General features: G+C 37.7%; 1 protein-coding gene across 2 annotated transcripts in view; it reads left to right on the forward strand.

The window, feature by feature from the left end:
* The window catches only part of PLGRKT (plasminogen receptor with a C-terminal lysine), a 53,063-nt gene extending 32,720 nt beyond the window's left edge, over positions 1-20,343 (forward strand). For both annotated transcript variants that reach the window (XM_055428272.2, XM_055428273.2), the window contains 3 exons: positions 14,332-14,462; positions 15,041-15,150; positions 19,956-20,343. In XM_055428272.2, coding sequence (XP_055284247.1) covers positions 14,332-14,462; positions 15,041-15,150; positions 19,956-20,077 — 363 coding nt within the window. In that variant the 3' untranslated portion in view covers positions 20,078-20,343. The remainder of the gene's footprint in view (positions 1-14,331; positions 14,463-15,040; positions 15,151-19,955) is intronic.
* The last annotated feature ends 787 nt before the right edge of the window (positions 20,344-21,130 follow it).

Raw genomic sequence — 21,130 nt, forward strand, 5'->3', positions numbered from 1 at the left:
TAAAACTGGTATTGCAGTAGGTTATGACTTCCTTCTATTATCTTACACCCCCCCCACCACCCCCAGCAATGTTTCAGGACATCTTGGCTATTTCCTATTATACCCTAAGTAAACAAAAGTCATTAATTGCGATTTTGTAGAAATAAATCTTATTTTGATTTAGCACAAAATCAATATCATATTGCTCTATCCAAAGTTTACTCAAACCAATGATTTTAGGTAAACTTAATGATCTTTACATACACAGAAACATTTAACCATCAGAGACAAATTTTAACGTCTTTCGTGGTCAACATCTGTTCAGTAGTTATTTTACAGGCTATTAGGATATGCTGTATATCCTTCGATTGCTATTCTTAGGAAATCTTGCTACTTTGATATTTAGGGTAGAGAGACTTAATAGTGCAAAAGAACAAATGTCCCTTTGTTACAATTTTCTGATAGTTGAGCATTATGTTAGTCAATAGATCTTTTTAAAAGTCATTTTATATTTTGAAGACATTTAAAAATTCCTCTCCCAAAATATTCCCACTTGACATGAGATGTGGAAAGCATCACAGTAGATTCGATTGTTTTCATCAGTCTGTTTCCTACACCCTGGTCTTGCCTTTTTACAAATATTACCTCTAAGTCTCACAGTAACCTTGCAAGGAAGGTATTACTGGCTGCATTTTACAGGCTGAGGAAACTGTGGTATAGGTTTCATGCTTGAGATCAGATAACTAGTAACCAAAGGAGGCTGATCATCTGGATCTCTCTGGATCCAAAGCCACAGACTCCAACTTGGTTGGTGAATTATGTAATACCACAGAGAATAAGCATTGTAGACGAAGGGCGAGAATGATGTAATAGTATTCATTGTGCTCTTTGAGCCCATGGGGATAGAGGCCAGGCAAGAAGGTTCCAACTCCACAGCCTGCCTCTTCGAACCTCTCTGCCTGAGCCTACTCTGTTTGGCCTCTCTTGTGGTCTTTCAGATCCTGAAACTGGCCTAACATCAGTTCTGTTCAGTTCAGTCGCTCAGTCGTGTCCGACTCTCCGCGACCCCATGAATCACAGCACTCCAGGCCTCCCTGTCCATCACCAACTCCCGGAGTACACTCAAACTCATGTCCACAGAGTCGGTGATGCCATCCAGCCATCTCATTCTCCGTCATCCCCTTCTCCTCCCGCCCCCAACCTTTCCCAGCATCAGAGTCTTTTCCAGTGAGTCAACTCGTCGCATGAGGTGGCCAAAGTATTGCAGTTTCAGCTTTAGCATCAGTCCCTCCAATGAACATCCAGGATTGATCTCCTTTAGAATGGACTGGTTGGATCTCCTTGCAGTATAAGGGACTCTCAAGAGTCTTCTCCAACACCACAGTTCAAAAGCATCGATTCTTCGGCGATCAGCCTTCTTCACAGTCCAACTCTCACATCCATACATGACCACGGGAAAAACCATTGCCTTGACTAGACGGACCTTGGTTGGCAAAGTAATGTCTCTGCTTTTTAATATACTATCAAGGTTGGTCATAACTTTCCTTCCAAGGAGCAAGCGTCTTTTAATTTCATGGCTGCAATCAGCATCCGCAGTGATCTTGGAGCCCTAAAAAACAAAGTCTGACACTGTTTCCACTGTTTTTCCATCTATTTCCCATGAAGTGATGGGGCCAGATGCCATGATCTTTGTTTTCTGAATGTTGAGCTTCAAGCCAACCTTTTCACTCTCCTCTTTCACTTTTATAAAGAGGCTTTTGAGTTCCTCTTCACTTTCTGCCATAAGGGTAGTGTCATCTGCATATCTGAGGTTATTGATATTTCTCCCAGCAATCTTGATTCCAGCTTGTGCTTCTTCCAGCCCAGCGTTCCTCATGATATACTCTGCATTAAGTTAAATAAGCAAGGTGACAATATACAACCTTGACGTACACCTTTTCCTATTTGGAACCAGTCTGTTGTTCCATGTACAGTTCTAACTGTTGCTTCCTGACCTGCATACAGGTTTCTCAAGAGGCAGGTCAGGTGGTCTGGGATTTCCATCTCTTTCAGAATGTTAATTCTGTCAACATGTCAGGTCTTTCTTTCCCTGACAATACATGGTTTTATAGGATAATTTGACATGGAGAAAGGCAAGCAAAATATTAACAAGGACTTAACTAGGTAGAGTGAGCAAATGCTGGAATTCTAAATAAAAGACCCTCCTAACCTGATTCAAATGAAGGTTGGCACCAGAGTTTCAGAACCCTCTAGACAGCTTGCATTCAGTCCCCCTCATTTCTACAACGATTATCTGAACCAGAAGATTCCTTCTTAGCGCTAGTGGCCTTACTACACCACCCTTCCTGGTGTAGTCTGAAGTTTCAGACCCCTGGAAACTTCACCCTAGCTCCTTTCTCTTCCTTGATACTTCTCCTTGGCATCTCGGTTTTCCGGATGTACATTCTGGCTGGGAGTTTTCCATGAGCTCCGTCCCTCAGGGAAGGTCATTCCTATTCACTATGAAGCTATTTTCTCCACTTCATCTTCCCAGTGGTTTTAGGTCACCTAGGAGAATGCCGTCTTATCCTGCAATGTGTGCCAGGATCCCTTTGCTCCGAGAACCAGAAGCAAACTGCTCTCACCTCCTGTTGATCCTTTCTCCCTGGGCTCACTTGGAGTCACCCATTAATTTTCTGTCTTTTTCAGAGAACTCCCAGAGAGCAGCTCATCTGAAAGCATGGATGATGGGTGCATCTAGCACCAAGCGATCAGAGTTCTCCTCAATCAGTGCACCCTCTCACCCACCTCTCCACGTTCTCTTTGATGACTCATAAGTCAGATATTGTCAGAGGAAATTGAAAGTCTTCCTGAAATCTTTTAATCACCCCCTTAAAGCAGAGGTCATTTTACACAGAATGAGAAAGAAAACTATCCAACTGACAGCTAGGAGCGGACTTGGCGCTCTCAGCTAGTCCCTGGTATTCTCCTGTGCAACATAAGCAGTTTCACAGATCACCACCATCAGGCAAGACCACTCTGTAATTATGTTAGCACACAGACAAAGATATGAATATTGTCTAAACTGCAGAATGATGGAGCACCCTCAACCCTGACTAATATGAGTGCTGCTGCATCTTTACTATTTACCATTTAGATCTGCTTAAAGTGAAGTCGCTCAGTCGTGTCCGACTCTTTGCGATCCCATGGACTGTAGTCTACCAGGCTTCTCTGTCCATGGGATTTTCCAGGCAAGAGGACTGGAGTGGGGTGCCATTGCCTTCTCCATGATTTCTTTTACCTTCTAGATAAGACGGCTTAAGATCTCCAATCATGGTAAGTACTCCAACTTTCTGGCAGTACCCAGTTCAAATGATATTTGAACCTCCCCAAAATCACTTGGCATAAGTCTATATTGTATAAATCTTTTTCTAATATCTTCTCACTGAGACTCCTCACAGTTCCCACAGTATGTGTCTCCTTCACTGCAGCAGGTCCATGAACTTTTTTTTTTTTTACTAGAGGCTTGTTCCTGGTAGTCTTTAGCTGGAGGACACTGATATCATTATGATAATATGATAAGTATCTACTGTTTATTTAGCAGTTACTGTGCCTTGCTGCTGCTGCTGCTGCTAAGTCACTTCAGTCGTGTCCGACTCTGTGTGACCCCATAGACGGAAGCCCACCAGGCTCCCCCGTCCCTGGGATTCTCCAGGCAAGAACACTGGAGTGGGTTGCCATTTCCTTCTCCTATGTGTGAAAGTGAAAAGTGAAAGTGAAGTTGCTCAGTTGTGTCCGACCCTTAGCGACCCCACGGACTGCAGCCTACCAGGCTCCTCCATCCATGGGATTTTCTAGGCAATTGTACTGGAGTGGCTTGCCATTGCCTAGCATTGTTCTAAACTTTTGTGTATATTAATACCTGTAAGAATTGATGCTTTTGAACTGTGGTGTTGGAGAAGACTCTTGAGAGTCCCTTGGACTGCAAGGAGATCCAACCAGTCCATCCTAAAAGAAATCAGTCCTGAATATTCTTTAGAAGGACTGATGATGAAGCTGAAACTCCAATACTTTGGCCACCTGATGCTAAGACCTGACTCATTGGAAAAGACCCTGATGCTGAGAAAGATTGAAGGCAGGAGGAGAAGGGGACGACAGAGGATGAGATGGTTAAATGGCATCACTGACTCAATGGACATGAGTCTGAGTAGACTCTGAGAGTTGGTGATGGACAGGGAGGCCTGGCGTGCAGCAGTCCATGGGGTCACAAACAGTCAGACATGACTGAGCGACTGAACTGAACTGAATCTTTGTTACAAATCATGAAATAAGCATGATAATCCCATTTTGTTGATGAGGAAACTGAAGCACAGGGAGGTTGAATACATGGTATTCCTGTTTCCCTGAAGAAGGACATTCCCTTTAAGTCTTTAATCTACAGAACAGGTCAATAAAACACTTCATTTCTCTATAATCTCTAGGACTGAAAGCTAGGCTATTTCCCTAGGAAAAGATCCTTTACTCTAGCCCATTTTAAGCCAAAATATCAAGAGCTGGAAGGAAAGAGTAAAAGAGTGAGCTTGTTGCTGAAGAACATTTACTTTCTTCACTGTAAAACATGATCTCCTGCCAAGAACAATGATTTGATTTACACAGGTTTTATGATATTCTTCATGTAGCCTATGATATTTGAACACTTACTATGTGACAGGCATAGTTTCAGATGTTTACTAGTCAATATAATTAATCTCTCAATCTTCATCACACTTAGTTTCTCAGCAGCTCTTGACCCAGATGATCACTGATCACTCCTTGAAGCACATTCTTCACTTCCTTTCTGGGGAACCACTTCTTGGTTCTCATTCTATTTCCCTGACCACCCCAGCTTAGACCCCTTTGCCTCCTCTTCTCCCTGACTCCTGTACATTCCTGGAGTGGCCCTGGTTCATATCACACTTGTCCTCTCTTCTGCATCTATACCCGCTTCCTAGGGGAGCTTGTCTAGTCTCATAATTTCCAACACCAGCTATATAACTGATGACTTCAAATTTCTATTGCTAGCCCAGACTTTGGCTATAGCTACAGACAGCCTACTTGACATCAGTTCAGTTGCTCAGTCGTGTCTGACTCTTTGCGACCCCATGAATCACAGCATGCCAGGCTTCCCTGTCCATCACCAACTCCTGGAGTTCACTCAAACTCACATCCATCGAGTCGGTGATGCCTTCCAGCCATCTCATTCTCTGTCGTCCCCTTCTCCTCCTGCCCCCAATCCCTCCCAGCATCAGTCTTTTGCAGTGAGTCAACTCTTCGCATGAGGTGGCCAAAGTATTGGAGTTTCAGCTTTAGCATCAGTCCTTCCAATGAACACCCAGGACTGATCTCCTTTAGAATGGACTGGTTGGACCTCCGTGCAGTCCAAGGGACTCTCAAGAGTCTTCTCCAACACCACAGTTCAAAAGCATCAATTCTTTGGCGATCAGCTTTCTTCACAGTCCAACTCTCATATCCCTACATGAACATAGGAAAAACCATAGCCTTGACTAGACGGACCTTGGTTGGCAAAGTAATGTCTCTGCTTTTTAATATGCTTTCTAGGTTGGTTATAACTTTCCTCCCAAGGAGTAAGTGTCTTTTAATTTCATGGCTGCAATCAGCATCTGCAGTGATTTTGGAGCCCAAAAAAATAAAGTCTGACACTGTTTCCACTGTTTCCCCATCTATTTCCCATGAAGTGATGGGACCAGATGCCATGATCTTAGTTTTCTGAATTTTGAGTTTTAAGCGAACTTTGTCACTCTCCTCTTTCACTTTCATCAAGAGGCTTTTGAGTTCCTCTTCACTTTCTGTTATAATGGTGGTGTCATCTGCATATCTGAGGTTATTGATACTTCTCCCGACAATCTTGATTCCAGCTTGTGCTTCTTCCAGCCCAGTGTTCCTCATGATGTACTCTGCATATAAGTTAAATAAGCAGGGTGACAATATACAACCTTGACGTACTTCTTTTCCTGTTTGGAACCATCTGTTGTTCCATGTCCAGTTCTAACTATTGCTTCCTGACCTGCATACAGGTTTCTCAAGAGGCAGGTCAGGTGGTCTGGTATTCCCATCTCTTTCAGGATTTTCCACAGTTTATTGTGATCCACACAGTCAAAGGCTTTGGCATAGTTAATGAAGCAGAAATAGATATTTTTCTGGAACTCTCTTGCTTTTTCCATGATCCAGCAGATGTTGGCAATTTGATCTCTGGTTCCTCTGCCTTTTCTCATACTTGACATAGCCACCTGTATATCCACAAACATCTCAAACTAACGTATGCAAACCTCAGTTCCTCATTCTGACCCCATTCTCATCCACCACATCTACTCCTCCTACAGGCTTCTCCATCTCCATAAGTGGCACCAGTATGCTGTGCTCAGGCTACAAACCTGGGATCACTTCTTACTCTTGCCCTTCTCTCACATCCTTTTATTCAGTCCATCAGAAAACAATTTTTAGTTCTAAATTCCAAACATCTCCACAATCCAACCACTTTCTATCCCCACTGCTATCACGCTATGCCAGCCCCCCGTCTTTTGCTTGGATTAGTGCTATAGCCTCCCAGTGGCTTTCACAGTTTTTATCCTGCTCCCCTATAACCTCTTATTTTCTTCTGAAGTATATCATAGACACAGTAAAGTGCAGAGATCTTGTGTATAGAGGTCAATGAATTTCTAAATACATTTAAGCCTATATAATTACCATCCAGATCAATATATATAACATTTGCAACCTAAGAGGCTTCCTCCTGCCTCTCCCACTGTTAAAAGCAGCCACTATCTGGATCTCTGCCACCATAGATTAATTTTGCCGTTTTTAATGCTTCATATATATGGGATCATCCTCTGTAGGAGGGCATGGCAACCTAGTCTAGTATTCTTGCCTGGAGAATCCCATGGAAGGAAGATTCTGGGGGGCTATAGTCCATAGGGTTGCAAAGAGTTGGATAAGACTGAAGCAACCTAGCATGCACGCATGCATATATAGGATCATACAGTGTGTATTCTTTTTTTTTTTAAGTTCATGTCTGTGAGGTTTATCCACATTGTTACTTGCAGCAGTAATTCATTCTTTTTCCATGTTTTTTAGTATTCCATTATACGAATATATCATAATTTATGTATCCATCTTACTGTTAATGGATATTTAGATTGATTCATTTGTATCTATTTTGAGCATTGCTGCTACAAGTGGTAAAAATATGTGCTCATGCCTTGTAGGTACATGATATTCTTAAAAGTCAGACTGCTCTGTTAAAATGTTAAGCCACAGTTCTGGCTCAGAGCTCTCCACTAGCTTCCCATCTTCCTTAGAATTTTTACTAAAATTCCAGCAAAGGCCTGCAAGACCTACACTGTATGCAAATATGGTCTACTTTCTAAAAACAGCAACATAGGATCTGATTAGAAATACAGAATCATGTGTCCTTCCTTGTCTTACTGAATCAGCTGCTTTTAACACATCCCCAAATGATTCACGTGCATGTTAGAGCTTGAGAAGCACTGCCCTGGATGATCTATCTCTTGCAGTCACCTCTCTGTACCTTCTATCACTTTCCCCCTTGCTCATTCCATTCTGGCCACACTTAGCTATTCGTTAGACACCCCCAGACATGCTCCTCATTGAGAGGTGGTGTGAGCAGGACCTAGTCAACAGTTTCTTTTCCTGACCCAGTTTTTCCTGACCTTCATTTCCTAGTATGGTATCTAACTTTCTTTATACCCATAAAGAATGAACCCAGAGTATAATTGTAAGTGAAGGACATGGGAAGACTAAGTAGTGGTGATGGGGATAAGGAAAGAAACAGATGTCAAGGGGAAAATACATAGGTAGCCAAGGACACACACACCCATATGATAGGCTGAAAGATTTTTCCACGTCAGAATAAACAGTTGCATAGGAATAATTATGATGATGATACAAATAACAGAAAAAAGCAACCAGTTTTCATTAAGTCTTGACTTTACCTGAAAATAGAATTGACAGATCAAGGGGTAGGTGTATTTTAAATTTTAATGTTATTGCTTAGTTGCTAAGTCATGTCCAACTCTTTTGTGACCCCATAGACTGTAGCTAGCCAGGCTCCTCTGTCCATGGGATTTCCCAGGCAAGAATACTAGACTGAGTTGCCTTTTCCTTCTCCAGGGGATCTTCCTGACCCAGAGACTGAACCCAGGTCTGCTGCTTGGCAAGTGGATTCTTTACCACTGAGCTACCTGGGAAATCTAAATTTTAATAGATGTTTCTGAATTCAACCATGGGGCTATATTATTTCTACATGCTATTCTCATTAAAAATGTAGTCCTCATGACAACCCAGTGAGGTAGTTACTATTATTTTCTATATTTTATGATGAAGAAACTGAGCTACAGAGAAATTAAGTGATTTGCCCAAGGACACAGTGTTATAAGTGTGGCATTAATACTCACTGCAGGCAGTCTGATTGCAGGACTCACACACATTCTTAACCCTTTCATCATGTTCCTTCGTGCAGCCATCACCATCATCCATCTTTTTCCACTTTCCCAACTGAAATTCCGTACAAATCAAACACTGTCTCTCCACTCCCTCTCTCCCCAGCCCCTGGCAATCATCATTCTACTTTCTGTCTCTATGAATTTGACTCCTCGGGGTACCTCATATTACTGGAGTTATATAAGATTTGCCATTTTGTGATTGGTTCATTTCAGCTGGCACAATGTCCTTGAATTTCTTCCATGTTGGAGCATGGTTTAGAATTTTTCTCCTTTTTAAGGTTAAATAATATTTCATGTATATGTCTTGTTTTGTTTACTCATTCATCTGTTGGTGGCCTTTTGGGTTACTCCCACTTTTTGGCTATTGTGAATAATGCTGTAATGAACTTGGGTGTATAAGTGTTTATTCAAGTCCCTGCTTCCATTGCTTTTGGGTATACACCCAGAAGTGGAATTGCTGGATCAAATGATAATTCTGTGTTTAATTTTTTTAAGGAATTGCCATACCCTTTTCTGTGGCAGCTGCACCATTTTACATTCCCACCAGCAATGTACAAGGGTTCCAGTTTTTCCACATCTTTGCCCCATGCCAATGCTTGTTTTGTTGTTGTTCTTCTTCTTCATAGTAGCCATCCTAATAGGAGTGAAATGGTGAATTTTTTGTTTTTCATTTATAAAATCTGTTAATTTTTTTTTCATGTTTCTTGTTTTCCTTGGAAAGGTCTTTGACTTCCTAAGGATATACAAGCAGTCTCCAAATTTTCCTTATAATACATTTATCCCTTCATTTGGTACATTTGGGCTTTGATTCACTTGGAATTCATTTTCTATTTAAGACAGGGAGTGCCAACTGTCCTCCTGTAGACTGAGAGTAAGTGATGCCAGTGTCATTCTTGACAGTTCATGCCTTTCCCTTTCTACCACTCTGTCTTTCCTGTGGCTCCTCTGCCCCCAGACCCGTGACCAGTACTGAGCCACTATTGTTTTTAATATTTCCTATCCTTTACTATCAAATTAGACTTTAGTTTTTATCACAAGAAAGTGAGTATGAATAAACGGCACATAATAAAAAATGTACCTCTTGTGAAAATAAAATATTCAGAAGGATTATAAAAGAAAATCGTATGGCTGTTATCATTTGTCTTATATATTGAGGTGCTCCTATGTTGGATACATATATATTTACAATTGTTGTCTTCTTGGATTGATCCCTTGGTCATTATGTAGTGTCTTCCTTTGTCTTTTATAACAGCCTGTAAAATCTGCTTTGTCTGCTATAGTATTACTACTGCAGCTTTCTTTTGATTTCCATTTGCATGGAATACCTCTTTCCATTCTCTCACTTTCAGTGTATGTGAAAGAGTGTTTTACGTTGTTGGTCTTTTAATTTTAAGTGCATTTCCAATATCCTGCATTTGGACTCTCTTCTTCTCACAGTTTTTCATTTTGATATCATATTTGTGTGTGGATTATTTCCTGCTTTTACTTTATCTCTGTGTGTGTACTCAGTTGATCGGTCATGTCCTACTCTTTGTGACCCCATGGACTGTAGCCCGGCAGGATCCTTTGTCCATGGAATTTTCCAGACAAGAATACTCGAGTGGAGTGCCATTTCCTACTCCAGGGCATCTTCCCGACCCAGGGGTTGAACCCACATCTCTTGTGTCTCCTGCATTGGCAGGTGGATTCTTTACCACTAATGCCACCTGAGAAGCCCCAGGTTTATCTTTACTGGTGGGCTTTCCCATTCATAAGTTTCTTGTTTTTAGTTGTAGCTTTTTCTTTTTCTCTAGGGAAGTTCTTTTAGCATTTACTGTAAATGCTGGCTTGGTGGTGCTGAATTTTCTTTGCTTTGTCTGTAAAGCTTTTGATTTCTCTGTTGAATCTGAATGAAAGCCTTGCTGGGTAGAATATTCTGGGTAAAGTATCCTTGGTTGTAGGTTTTTCCCTTTCTTCACCTTAAATATTTCATGCCATTTCATTCTGGCCTGCAGAGTTTCTGCTGAAAAACCATCTGGTAATCTCATGGGGGTTCCCTTGTATGTTATTCGTTTTTCTCTTGTGGCTTTTAATATTTTCTCTTTGTTTATAATTTTTTCAATGTAATTGAAAAAATGTGTTTCACAAATATGGATCAGTGGAACAGGAGAGAAAGCCCATAAATGAACTGACGCACCTATGGTCAATTAATATACAACACAGGAGACAAGAATATACAATGGAGAAAAGACAATATCTTCAATAAGTAGTGCTGGGAAAACTGGACAGCTCCATATAAAAGAATGAAATTAGAACATTCTCTAACACCATACACAAAAATAAACTCAAAATATAAGACTGTAAGACCAATACTATAAAACTCTTAAAGGAAAATGTAGCTAGAACATTCTTTGACATAAATTACAGCAATATCTTTTTTGACTTGATCCACCTCCTACAGCAATGAATATTAAAAACAAAAATAAACAAATGGGACCTAAGTAAACCTAAAAACTTTTGCACAGCAAAGGAAACCATAAACAAAATGAAAAGATAACCCACTGAATGGGAGAAAATATTTGCAAATGATGTGACTGACAGGGATTAATCTCTAAAATGTACAAATATCTCATGCACCTTAATATCAAAAAGCAAACAACCTAATCAAAAAATGGGTAGATGAGCTAAATAGATGTTTCTCCAAAGAAAACGTACTGATGGACAAAAAGCACATGAAGAGATGCTCAATGAAGCTAATTAGAGAAATGCAAATCAAAACAACAAGGAGGTATATCACCTCACACCAGTCAGAATGACCATCATCAAAAAGTCTACAAGAAATAAATGCTGGGGAGGGTGTGGAGAAAAGAGAACCCTCCTACATTGGTGGTAGAACTGTAAATTGGTATAGCCACTATGAGAATAGTATGGAGGTTCCTTAAAAAACTAAAAATAGAACTATCATATGATCCAGGAATCCCATTCATGGGCATGTAACTATCCAGAGAAAACGATAATTCAAAAAGATACAGTCATCCTAAAGTACATTGCAGCACTATTTATTAATACAATAGCCAAGACATGGAAGCAACCTAAATATCCAGTGAGAGAGGAATGGATAAAGATGTGGTACTATATATAATGGAATATTACTTAGCCACACTAAAGAATGAAATAATGCCATTCACAGCAACATGGATGGACACAGAGTAGTAAGTCACATAGAGAAAAAAAAATATCATGATGTCAATTATATGTGGGATCTAAAAAAAAAAATGAGACAAATTCATTTACAAAATAGAAACAGACCCACAGACTAAGAAAATAAACTTATGGTTACCACAGGGGAAAGTAGGGGAGAGGGATAAATTAGGAGTTTGAGATTACCCTATATACACTACTATATATAAAACAGATAATCAACAAGGACCTATTCTATAGTATAGGAAACTTAATAGTCTGTAATAATCTAAATGGGAAAAGAATCTGATAATGTGTGTGTATATATACATATATATAACTGAATCACTTTGAATCACTTTGCTGTACATCTGAGACTAATACAACATTGTCAATCAACTATAAAAATATTTTTAAAGAAATAACTAAAAAAATTTATGTTTACAAAAAGCCTGTGTGAAAATGCTTTTGTGAAATAGCACAAAAAAATCTTATAACATAAAACTCTAATTACACTTATGTTTGTTTCTCAGTTGACCTTTCTCTCCCTATCTGCAGCTATTCAGTTTAGGTTTTTATTTAGCATTGTCTTTGAAAAGAAATGACTGCCCACTAGAGGGGTAAACAGCAGCAAATCTAAGATTTATTGGTCATGACTGGGTCAGGCTCACTTTTCTGCAGAACTCTTAGATCCATACAAATTAGAACAGGAAAACATGCAAAAATAGTATTTTTTTCAAATTCAGGAATTAACCATTATTTTCTTATAATAGTGAAATATTTTATTTTTAAATTGCATGTGTACACAAATATCAGAAGTATCTTTTCCCAGAAGTGGATAACTAAATAATGAATTCTTCCTACAATCTGCTTTTGTTTTCATTTTAAAATCAAGTTTAAAGAATCAATTTCTAATTTAAATGCTTGTCTAAAATTTCAATTAGAATTGGAAATGATTGCACCATGAATTCTTCCCATTAACAATTTTTATACACTAGATTAACCTTCCAGTGTTAACTGGATTCTGATTTTAGCTGCTGTAAAATGTATTTTTTTTTCTTAATGAGAGAATTTCCAGATTAACAGCCATCCAAGCTGAGCTCCCAAAATACTTTGCAAAACTGATGAGCTAACATTTGAGCATTGTTTTAAAATAGAACAATGCTCAACCCACATTTTTAACAAAAAATTTTCTGTGGTATATACTGCACCTCCTTAGGGCAAATAAGATCTAATACTCAAGGAGGGTGATATGAGTATTAGGGAGAGGAATGCTTGAAGAGAAATTGGAAAAATTTAAAGAGAAAAAAGCAGTTATCTTCCTCACTTCCTGACACTGCAAGGAAAATTTTCATGGTGTGTTTTAGTAAGAAAATAGAAAATGTATGAGCGACTGAACTGAACTGAACTGATGGAATATAAAGCTTAAAAGTAATTATTTATGATAAGGAATATATAAGTAATCATGGTTATCTGAATACCAGATACCACCTGACCTGCTTCCTGAGAAATCTGTATGCAGGTCAAGAAGCAACAGTTAGAACCACACATGGAAAAACAGACTGGTTCCAAATCGGGAAAGGAGTACGTCAGGCTGTATATGGTCACCCTACTTATTTAACTTATATGCAGAGTGCATCATGTGACATGCTGGGCTGGATGAAGCACAAGCTGGAATCAAGATTGCCGGGAAAAATATCATTAACCTTAGATATGCAGATGACACCACACATGGCAGAAAGCGAAGAACTAAAGAGCCTCTTGATGAAAGTGAAAGAGGAGTGTGAAAAAGTTGGCTTAAAACTCAACAGTCAGAAAACCAAGATCATGGCCTCTGGCCCCATTATTTCATGGCAAATAGATGGCGAAACAATGAAAACAGTGAGAGATTTTATTTTCTTGGGCACCAAAATTACTGCAGATGGTGACTGCAGCCATGAAATTAAAAGACGCTTGCTCCTTGGAAGAAAAGCTATGACCAACCTCGACAGCATATTAAAAAGCAGAGACATTACTTTGCCAACAAAAGTCCATCTAGTCGAAGCTATGGTTTTTCCATTAGTCATGTATGGATGTGAGAGTTGGACTATAAAGAAAGCTGAGCACCAAAGAATTGATGCTTTTGAACTGTGGTGTTGGAGAAGACTCTTGAGAGTCCCTTGGACAGCAAGGAGATCCAGCCAGTCCATCCTAAAGGAGATTAGTCCTGGGTGTTCGTTGGAAGGACTGATGCTGAAGCTGAAACTGCAATACTCTGGCCACCTCATGCGAAGAACTGACTCATTGGAAAAGATCCTGATGCTGGGAAAGATTGAAGGCAGGAGGAGAAGGGGACGACAGAGGATGAGATGGTTTGATGGCATCACCGACTCTATGGACATGAGTTTGAGCAAGCTCAGGGAGTTGGTAATGGACAGGGAAGCCTGGCATGCTGCAGTCCATAGGGTTGCAAAGAGTTGGACACAACTGAGCGACTGAACTGAATTGATATAAATAATGCCAAACCATTTTTTTTCTTCCCTCTTTGATAAATATAAAAATGGACTGTTGTTATAAAATTATTTATAATTATAAATTATATAATATATAAATAACATAAATTTTAAGAAAGAAAATGCACTGGAAAAGCAGATTACTAACTCTGTGCTCAGATTCAAATATGTGTAACCATACTTTTGTCTTTTATTTTGTTCAGCTGGAAAGGCAGCTAATAATGCAGAATGAAATGAGGGAAAGACAAATGGCTATGCAGATTGCTTGGTCTCGGGAATTCCTCAAATATTTTGGAAGTTTTTTTGGCATTGCAGCCATCTCTTTAACAGCTGGGTATGTTTGCTATTTATTTTTAAATTTTCTTCCATTTCTTTTTGTCTTTGCCATGATCATATTATTAAGTTGGCCAAATAGGACTTTGACCTAAATAGTACACATATATGTCAACAAAGTAACTCTTATAGCTTAGTGCTTGGGGGTAACTCTGTAGAACAAGGACAGTAATAGTTAATTCTGCCTTTAGTTTCTTAGATTTCTCCTGCACCTTTCTCCATTTTACAATGTAAGTAAGGGAGAGGATTGACTTTATGCCAAGCTAGAAGGTCTCTACAAATTCATCTCCACAGTCCCTAAGGGATAAATATCAATACTTACATATTTTTCAAATGAGTAATCTGAGCCTCAACATCAAATAAAGATGAACAACTCATAGGCCCATACACCCTACCAGAGAACTGCAGAATCTGCTGAGGAATTATGAATAAGGAAATCCTATCTCCATAGAGAATTAAGTACCTTCTGAAATGTAGGATATTCTTCCAAAAAGTGGGTAACTTTTTTTTTCATTGAGTACAGACATATGTATTTACAGGTTTTTCTTTTATATTAATTCTTTTTTGTTCTTGAATCAGAGCAATTAAAAGGAAGAAGCCCGTCCTCATCTTTCCTATGGTTCCATTAGGCTTTGTCCTTGCCTACCAGTATGACATGGGCTATGGAAACCTTATACACAGAATGAAAGGTAAGTCTTTGATAAACCAGAGTCTCAATTTCTGATTCATTTTTCGGTTCAAGGATCCAGTCCTCCCAACTCTCCCTGAGCTACCATTGACCAATATTTCTGCCCCCTCTTACATAGCAATATGCTGAAGTCACCTCAAACAGCTCACAAGAGCCAACCGTCAAATGTTTAGTAATTTTGTAAGCTGTTTGTTAAATACAGTCATTATTAAAAATTAAATGATATAAACTAACACAACATTATAAATCAACTATACTCAAATTTTAAAAAATTAAAGTATATAAACTTACAATTCAATAAATTACAGAAATAAATAGTTTGAATTATATAAGAAACATTAATACATACTCAGAGCTTATCAGTCTCTAATTTTACTATTATCTGTACTCTTAAGTTATGTATATCTCTTCGGGTTATGTATATCTATTATATCTGTATGGTGGAAATGCAGATACAGCATATAGACACAATAAAATACAGATGCAACTCTGACTTCCATGACATCCCACTGGCATGTCAGCTTAAAGTTGGTCATGGTGAGAGTATTTACACCAGGGAAATGTGCAAATCCCAAATTAAGGCTTGACTTACTATTTTGTTGATTGTCTAGATCAGGGGTTGATAAACTGTGGTCTACAGGCTGGCCACCTATTTTTGAAAATAAAGTTTTATTGGAACACAGACATGCCCATTCATTTCTACTTTTCCATTTCCATGTCAGAGACGACTCACTGAAACAGATATGAAAGTGCCCACAAGTCTAAAATGTTTCCTATCTGGCCTTTTAAGAAAGTTTGCCAACCCATGGTCTAGACTTAAAAAAATGATGAAGAAAATGTTAATAAAGTATATTAGTCTTAAAAGTGTACTATAAAGCCATCATATTGTGAATAACATTAAAAAATTTGGGAAGCGTTCTAATATTTTAAAACTATTATCTGATTCAACAAAGTTCACAGCATTCTCAAACAAGTAAGCTCCAACATTTGTCTTTGTTTCAGTTTTGTCCTACTTATTAACAAAAATAAAAACAGCAACCATCATTCATGTTGAATTATACTCTTTCATCAACTGTTATAGGTGAGCTATGGGTAAAAGAGTTCAGCAAAAATCAATGAAAACATTCTTTAAGGATCAATTTGCTATATGGAATTCATGATAAAGAGTATTGTATGTGTTATTATTTATAAATTATGTGCTACACATATTTTATATAAGCAAAGTTTATAATAAGCTATGTACATAATAAGCATATACACATTTTTTGTTGTTTGGGGAAGCTTGTTGTTAAATATTCACCAGTACCGTGCTGCCTTCACACTGAACTCTGGCTCTCACTGCCCTAGAAAATAGCACTGCTGACACAGATGCCATTCCCGACCCAGAAAGACAGGGTTTCCCATTAGTTCAGGATATCCATGTCTTTGATTCCCACTACCACATACCACTCATGAGGATAACTATTTCCCTACTCCTGAAGCCTTCAGCCCAGAGCATACTGGAAACAGTGTTTCCCAAGCCTTCATTTTTGACATCCTGTTCTCTCCTGAGCTGTAGGCTCATGACTATCCCTGAGGCTCTGTAGGGACTGATATGGTATGGGAAAGGAGAAGGTGCAGATTCTTCTGTAGGTATTGGACATAGGGAGTAAAACATTTCATTCACAGACTTAGGGAGATAGAGGGATTATATGTTCTTTAAAATTCCCATTTGACGGAGACAATAATTGCAAAAGAAACAACTGATAAAGGAATAATCTCCAAAATATATAAGCAGCTCATGCAACTCAATACCAGAAAGACAAACAACCCAATCAAAAACTGGTAGGAAGACCTAAACAGACATTTATCCAAAGAAGACATACAGATGGCCAACAAACTCATGAAAAGGTGCTCAACAATGCCCATTATTAGAGAAATGCAAATCAAAACTACACTGAAGTATCACCTCACACCAGTCAGAATGGCCATCATCAAAAAATCTACAAACAATAAATGCTAGAAAGGGTGTGGAGAAAGGGGGATCCTCTTGCTCTGTTGGTGGGAATGTAAATTGATAACACCAGTATGGAGAACAGTATGGAGATTCCTTAAAAAAAAAAACAAAACACTAGAAATAAAACTACCATATGACCCAGCAATCCCACTACTGGGCATATAACCATGAGAAAACCATAACTGAAAAAGACACATAGACCCCAGTGTTCATTGCAGCACTATTTACAATAGCTGGACATGAAAACAACCTAGATATACATCAACAGATTAATGGATAAAGAAGTTGTGGTACATATATACAATGCAATACTCCTCAGCCATAAAAGGGAACACTTTTGAGGCAGTTCTAGTGAGGTGGATGAACCTAGAGCCTGCTATACAGACTGAAGTCAGTCAAAAAGAAAAACAAGTGTCATGTATTAATGCATATATATGGAATCTAGAAAAATGATACTAATGAACCTATTTGCAGGGCAGGAATAGAGATACAGACATAGGGAACAGACTCAGGACATAGCAGGGAAAGGAGAGAGTGAGATGTACTGAGAGAGTAGCACTGAAACATATACATTACCATATGTAAATGAGATAGCTAATGAGATGTTGTTGTATAACACAGGGAGCTAAATGTGGTACTGTGTCAACCTAGAGGGGTGGGGGTGGGATGAGGTGGAGGGTTGACGGGGAAGGTTCAAGAGAGAGAGAGCCATAAGTACACTTATGGCTGATTCATGTTGCTCTATAGCAGAACCCAAAACAATATTGTAAAGCAGTTATCCTCCAATTAAAAATAAAATTTATTTTTTGATTTGCTGAAATGTTTTAATTTAGAATATATAGGCTTCTCATTTAGAATATATGCAGCTTAATCCTCAATTTGCCAGGAAAAAAAGTCATAACTTACTTACTCTGGGCTTAATGAACACTTTAATTTTCAAAATATCTTAAATCATTTTACAAGTAATCTAGAATTTTTAAAGTTTACTTAATTTTAAAAACTTAATTTTTACTAAAATTTTAATAATTTTTATAGTAAACTATCAAATATTAACAGTAGTATCAAGACATTTACTATTTTTATCAAGTTTGACAAGATGCTTCTTAAAATACATAGATAATACAATACAGATATATATATACATATATATCCTTCTAGTAAAATGTGATGGTTTAGGTTTTTGTCAAAAATTTTATGTTAAAATCCCCATTTGAAAACAGAAGTACATTTTTCACAAAGATACTAGGTTAAAATGTCTTCTGGGGTCAGACGTTATTAGTATCACAGTTCAGCTATATGGGCTAAGCAGTCTTGTGGGTTGCTTAGAAATTTACAGCATATATCACTGTGGAAAATGTATTCTGAGTTCTAAAACACTGATCTACAAATTAACTTTTGGAGTATAATTCTATTTTCAGCTGAAAACTAACTGTACAAATTGATTTACTTATGTTAGAATTCATTTCAGTAACCTGTTCAGTTTCATGTAGCTTAAGAATTCTTTAATCTGAGCTCAACTGTGTTTCATTGTTTATATGCACATTAGAATTCTCAGTGCCTCATACAAATTAATATGTAGTATTAAGAAATCTGAACTCTGTTATAGAGCATTCACTTGAAGATATTCCTAATGAAGGGCAAATTTATTTTCTAGGAACATTTTGCTTATGTATTTTGGAAATGCTTTTATTACAGGCCCAATAGAATCTATAGAATCTATAGAGTATAAAAATTTAACTTCCAAGATATGTTGTGGAAATGGAAATTTCTTGTTTAAAAAAAATTTACAACCCACTAAGAAATTTACCATTAAAAAAAATATATAGACTATAACATATAGCCCTGTTAACTAGTGATCACTCCAAGATATACACTTCCTGTTTAATTGAATTTATTATCAGCCATTCTGTTAACACATACTAAGAATCTGTCATGTGGAAGATACTCTCACATGGAAACATCTAGCCTGTCATCAATAGCCTGCAGAATTACATACAATTTTATTATTATTATTATTTACTATTTAAGACTGAGGGGGGAAAAAACATGTTTGCAGATAGTTGAAATGCTGTGATAATTTACAGATTGTAGCCTGCCCTGTTGGGTTTGGATTATAAATTAATTGAGTGTTAAAAGAGGACTACTTAAAGAAAACAATTGCCTTTATTCTCAAGGAAAGTATATGGAATGTCAACAATATATAATTTTTCAAATATTGCTAATTAGTCTTAAAGAATAAAAGTTGGCAAAAGTCACTGGGCCCAAGAAATTATAAGCTATTATTTAGAAGAGGACTTGTTTATAAAAATGTATATATGTGTGTGTGTGTGCATTTATTTGGGATATTTATAAGTCGTTTCAAGTCAAAGATTAGCTTTCTTGAAAAATTAGAGATTTTAGTAAACTTTATTTTTTCTCATGTCACTTATAAGAAGGGGCAGTAAGAACTATACGTGATTTCTCCACCCTAAACCCCTCCTGACACAACTCAAACTTATTATCCTGACTTTCCTTCAAGGAACAAACAATATTACTTGGTATTGTTTCTCTTCTACATTTAAAACTGCTGTCCTATGTCAAATAAAGTTTCTGGAATCCGATGTATCTTTATGTATCTGATGTATTCATTATTGTATTTCCTTTGGGAGGTCAGTTCTTCCAGGGACAGTAGGTAAGATATTTAACAGTGAGATCTGGGGGCATGCCTCCATACAGTGTTACAGCATGTCACTGGAATACAGCAAGTAGATCTTCTCACAAAATGCTGATTACCCCTTTGTCATCTTATACATTTCTGTACTTTATTTAAGATGAAGCCGAGAACATACTGGAAACAGAAAAGAGTAAGTTGCAGCTGCCAAAAGGAATGATCACTTTTGAAAGCCTTGAAAAAGCAAGAAGGGAACAGAGTAAATTTTTCATAGACAAATGAAATTATGTTTCTCCATCAAATCTCAAAAAACAGAATTGTTGACTTGAATCATGACCTTTATAATTTTTTAAATGCTTGCAATTTTGATATAATGGATTTCATTTTAAAATAATAATCAAGATGAATTTTGTTAAACTATTTTAAAATAAAATTTATACCATTCAACACAAAATCATGTAAGTACTCTAAATAACTTTCAGATTTCCTATATATGTGTATGTATCACAAACATCTAAATGTAATGTTATAAAATATATTGTTCTGAATTTCTGAAAGCAAAAGTTCTGCTGCTCTCATTTCTCTGTCAGACACTTTCACCATCACATTAATCTCCCACAGATACTGCTTTTATTTGGATTTTTAAATTGTGTCCTGCCTCCACATGATAGAAAAATACTAATATTAACAATTAACATGTGTACTTGCTATGGCCATACACTCTGTTTTGCATAAATTCTTGTAATCATCCCAACAACCTCATGAGGCAGGCATCATTTCATAGATGTGAAAACTAAAGCATAAAAAAACTGAATTACTTACTCAGGATTATACACAGATAGAACTGAGACATAACCTTAGATGGTTTGGCTCCCGTGTCTACACTCTAAAAGATCTTGCAATACTTCTGCCTTAATGCATTCTTGACATGCAAAGAGAGTTGTGAAAGACAAAAGGTAAAAACATTCAAATAATGACTCAGGGTATAGTTGCTAGAGAGGCAGGAAGAAGGCAAGGTTAATTAGGATGCCTACTTTTTTATTTCCACTCACCAGGAAATCTATACTCATAAAATAATTCTATTTATGCCATTTTTACAGGTGTAAAACCTACATGTGCTAATTTAAAATTATTAAGACCTACTGTGTGTCAGGCACTGTTGTAGGCACTAGGGCTACATGAATGAATGTAGAGACAAGGTTGCTATATCTTAGGCAGAGAAGTAAGTTCTAGCAAAGAGTAGGAGATCTGGGGAGAGAATCAATAAACATGAAGATAAGTTCATTTCTAACAGTAACACATGCAAGTAGGATGATAATGTTGGAGAAGGCTACT

The sequence above is a fragment of the Moschus berezovskii genome, chromosome 7, assembly GCF_049115385.1.
Source record: "Moschus berezovskii isolate FMDL1 chromosome 7, NW_MosBer_1.0, whole genome shotgun sequence".
In the NCBI taxonomy this organism is placed as follows: domain Eukaryota; kingdom Metazoa; phylum Chordata; class Mammalia; order Artiodactyla; family Moschidae; genus Moschus; species Moschus berezovskii.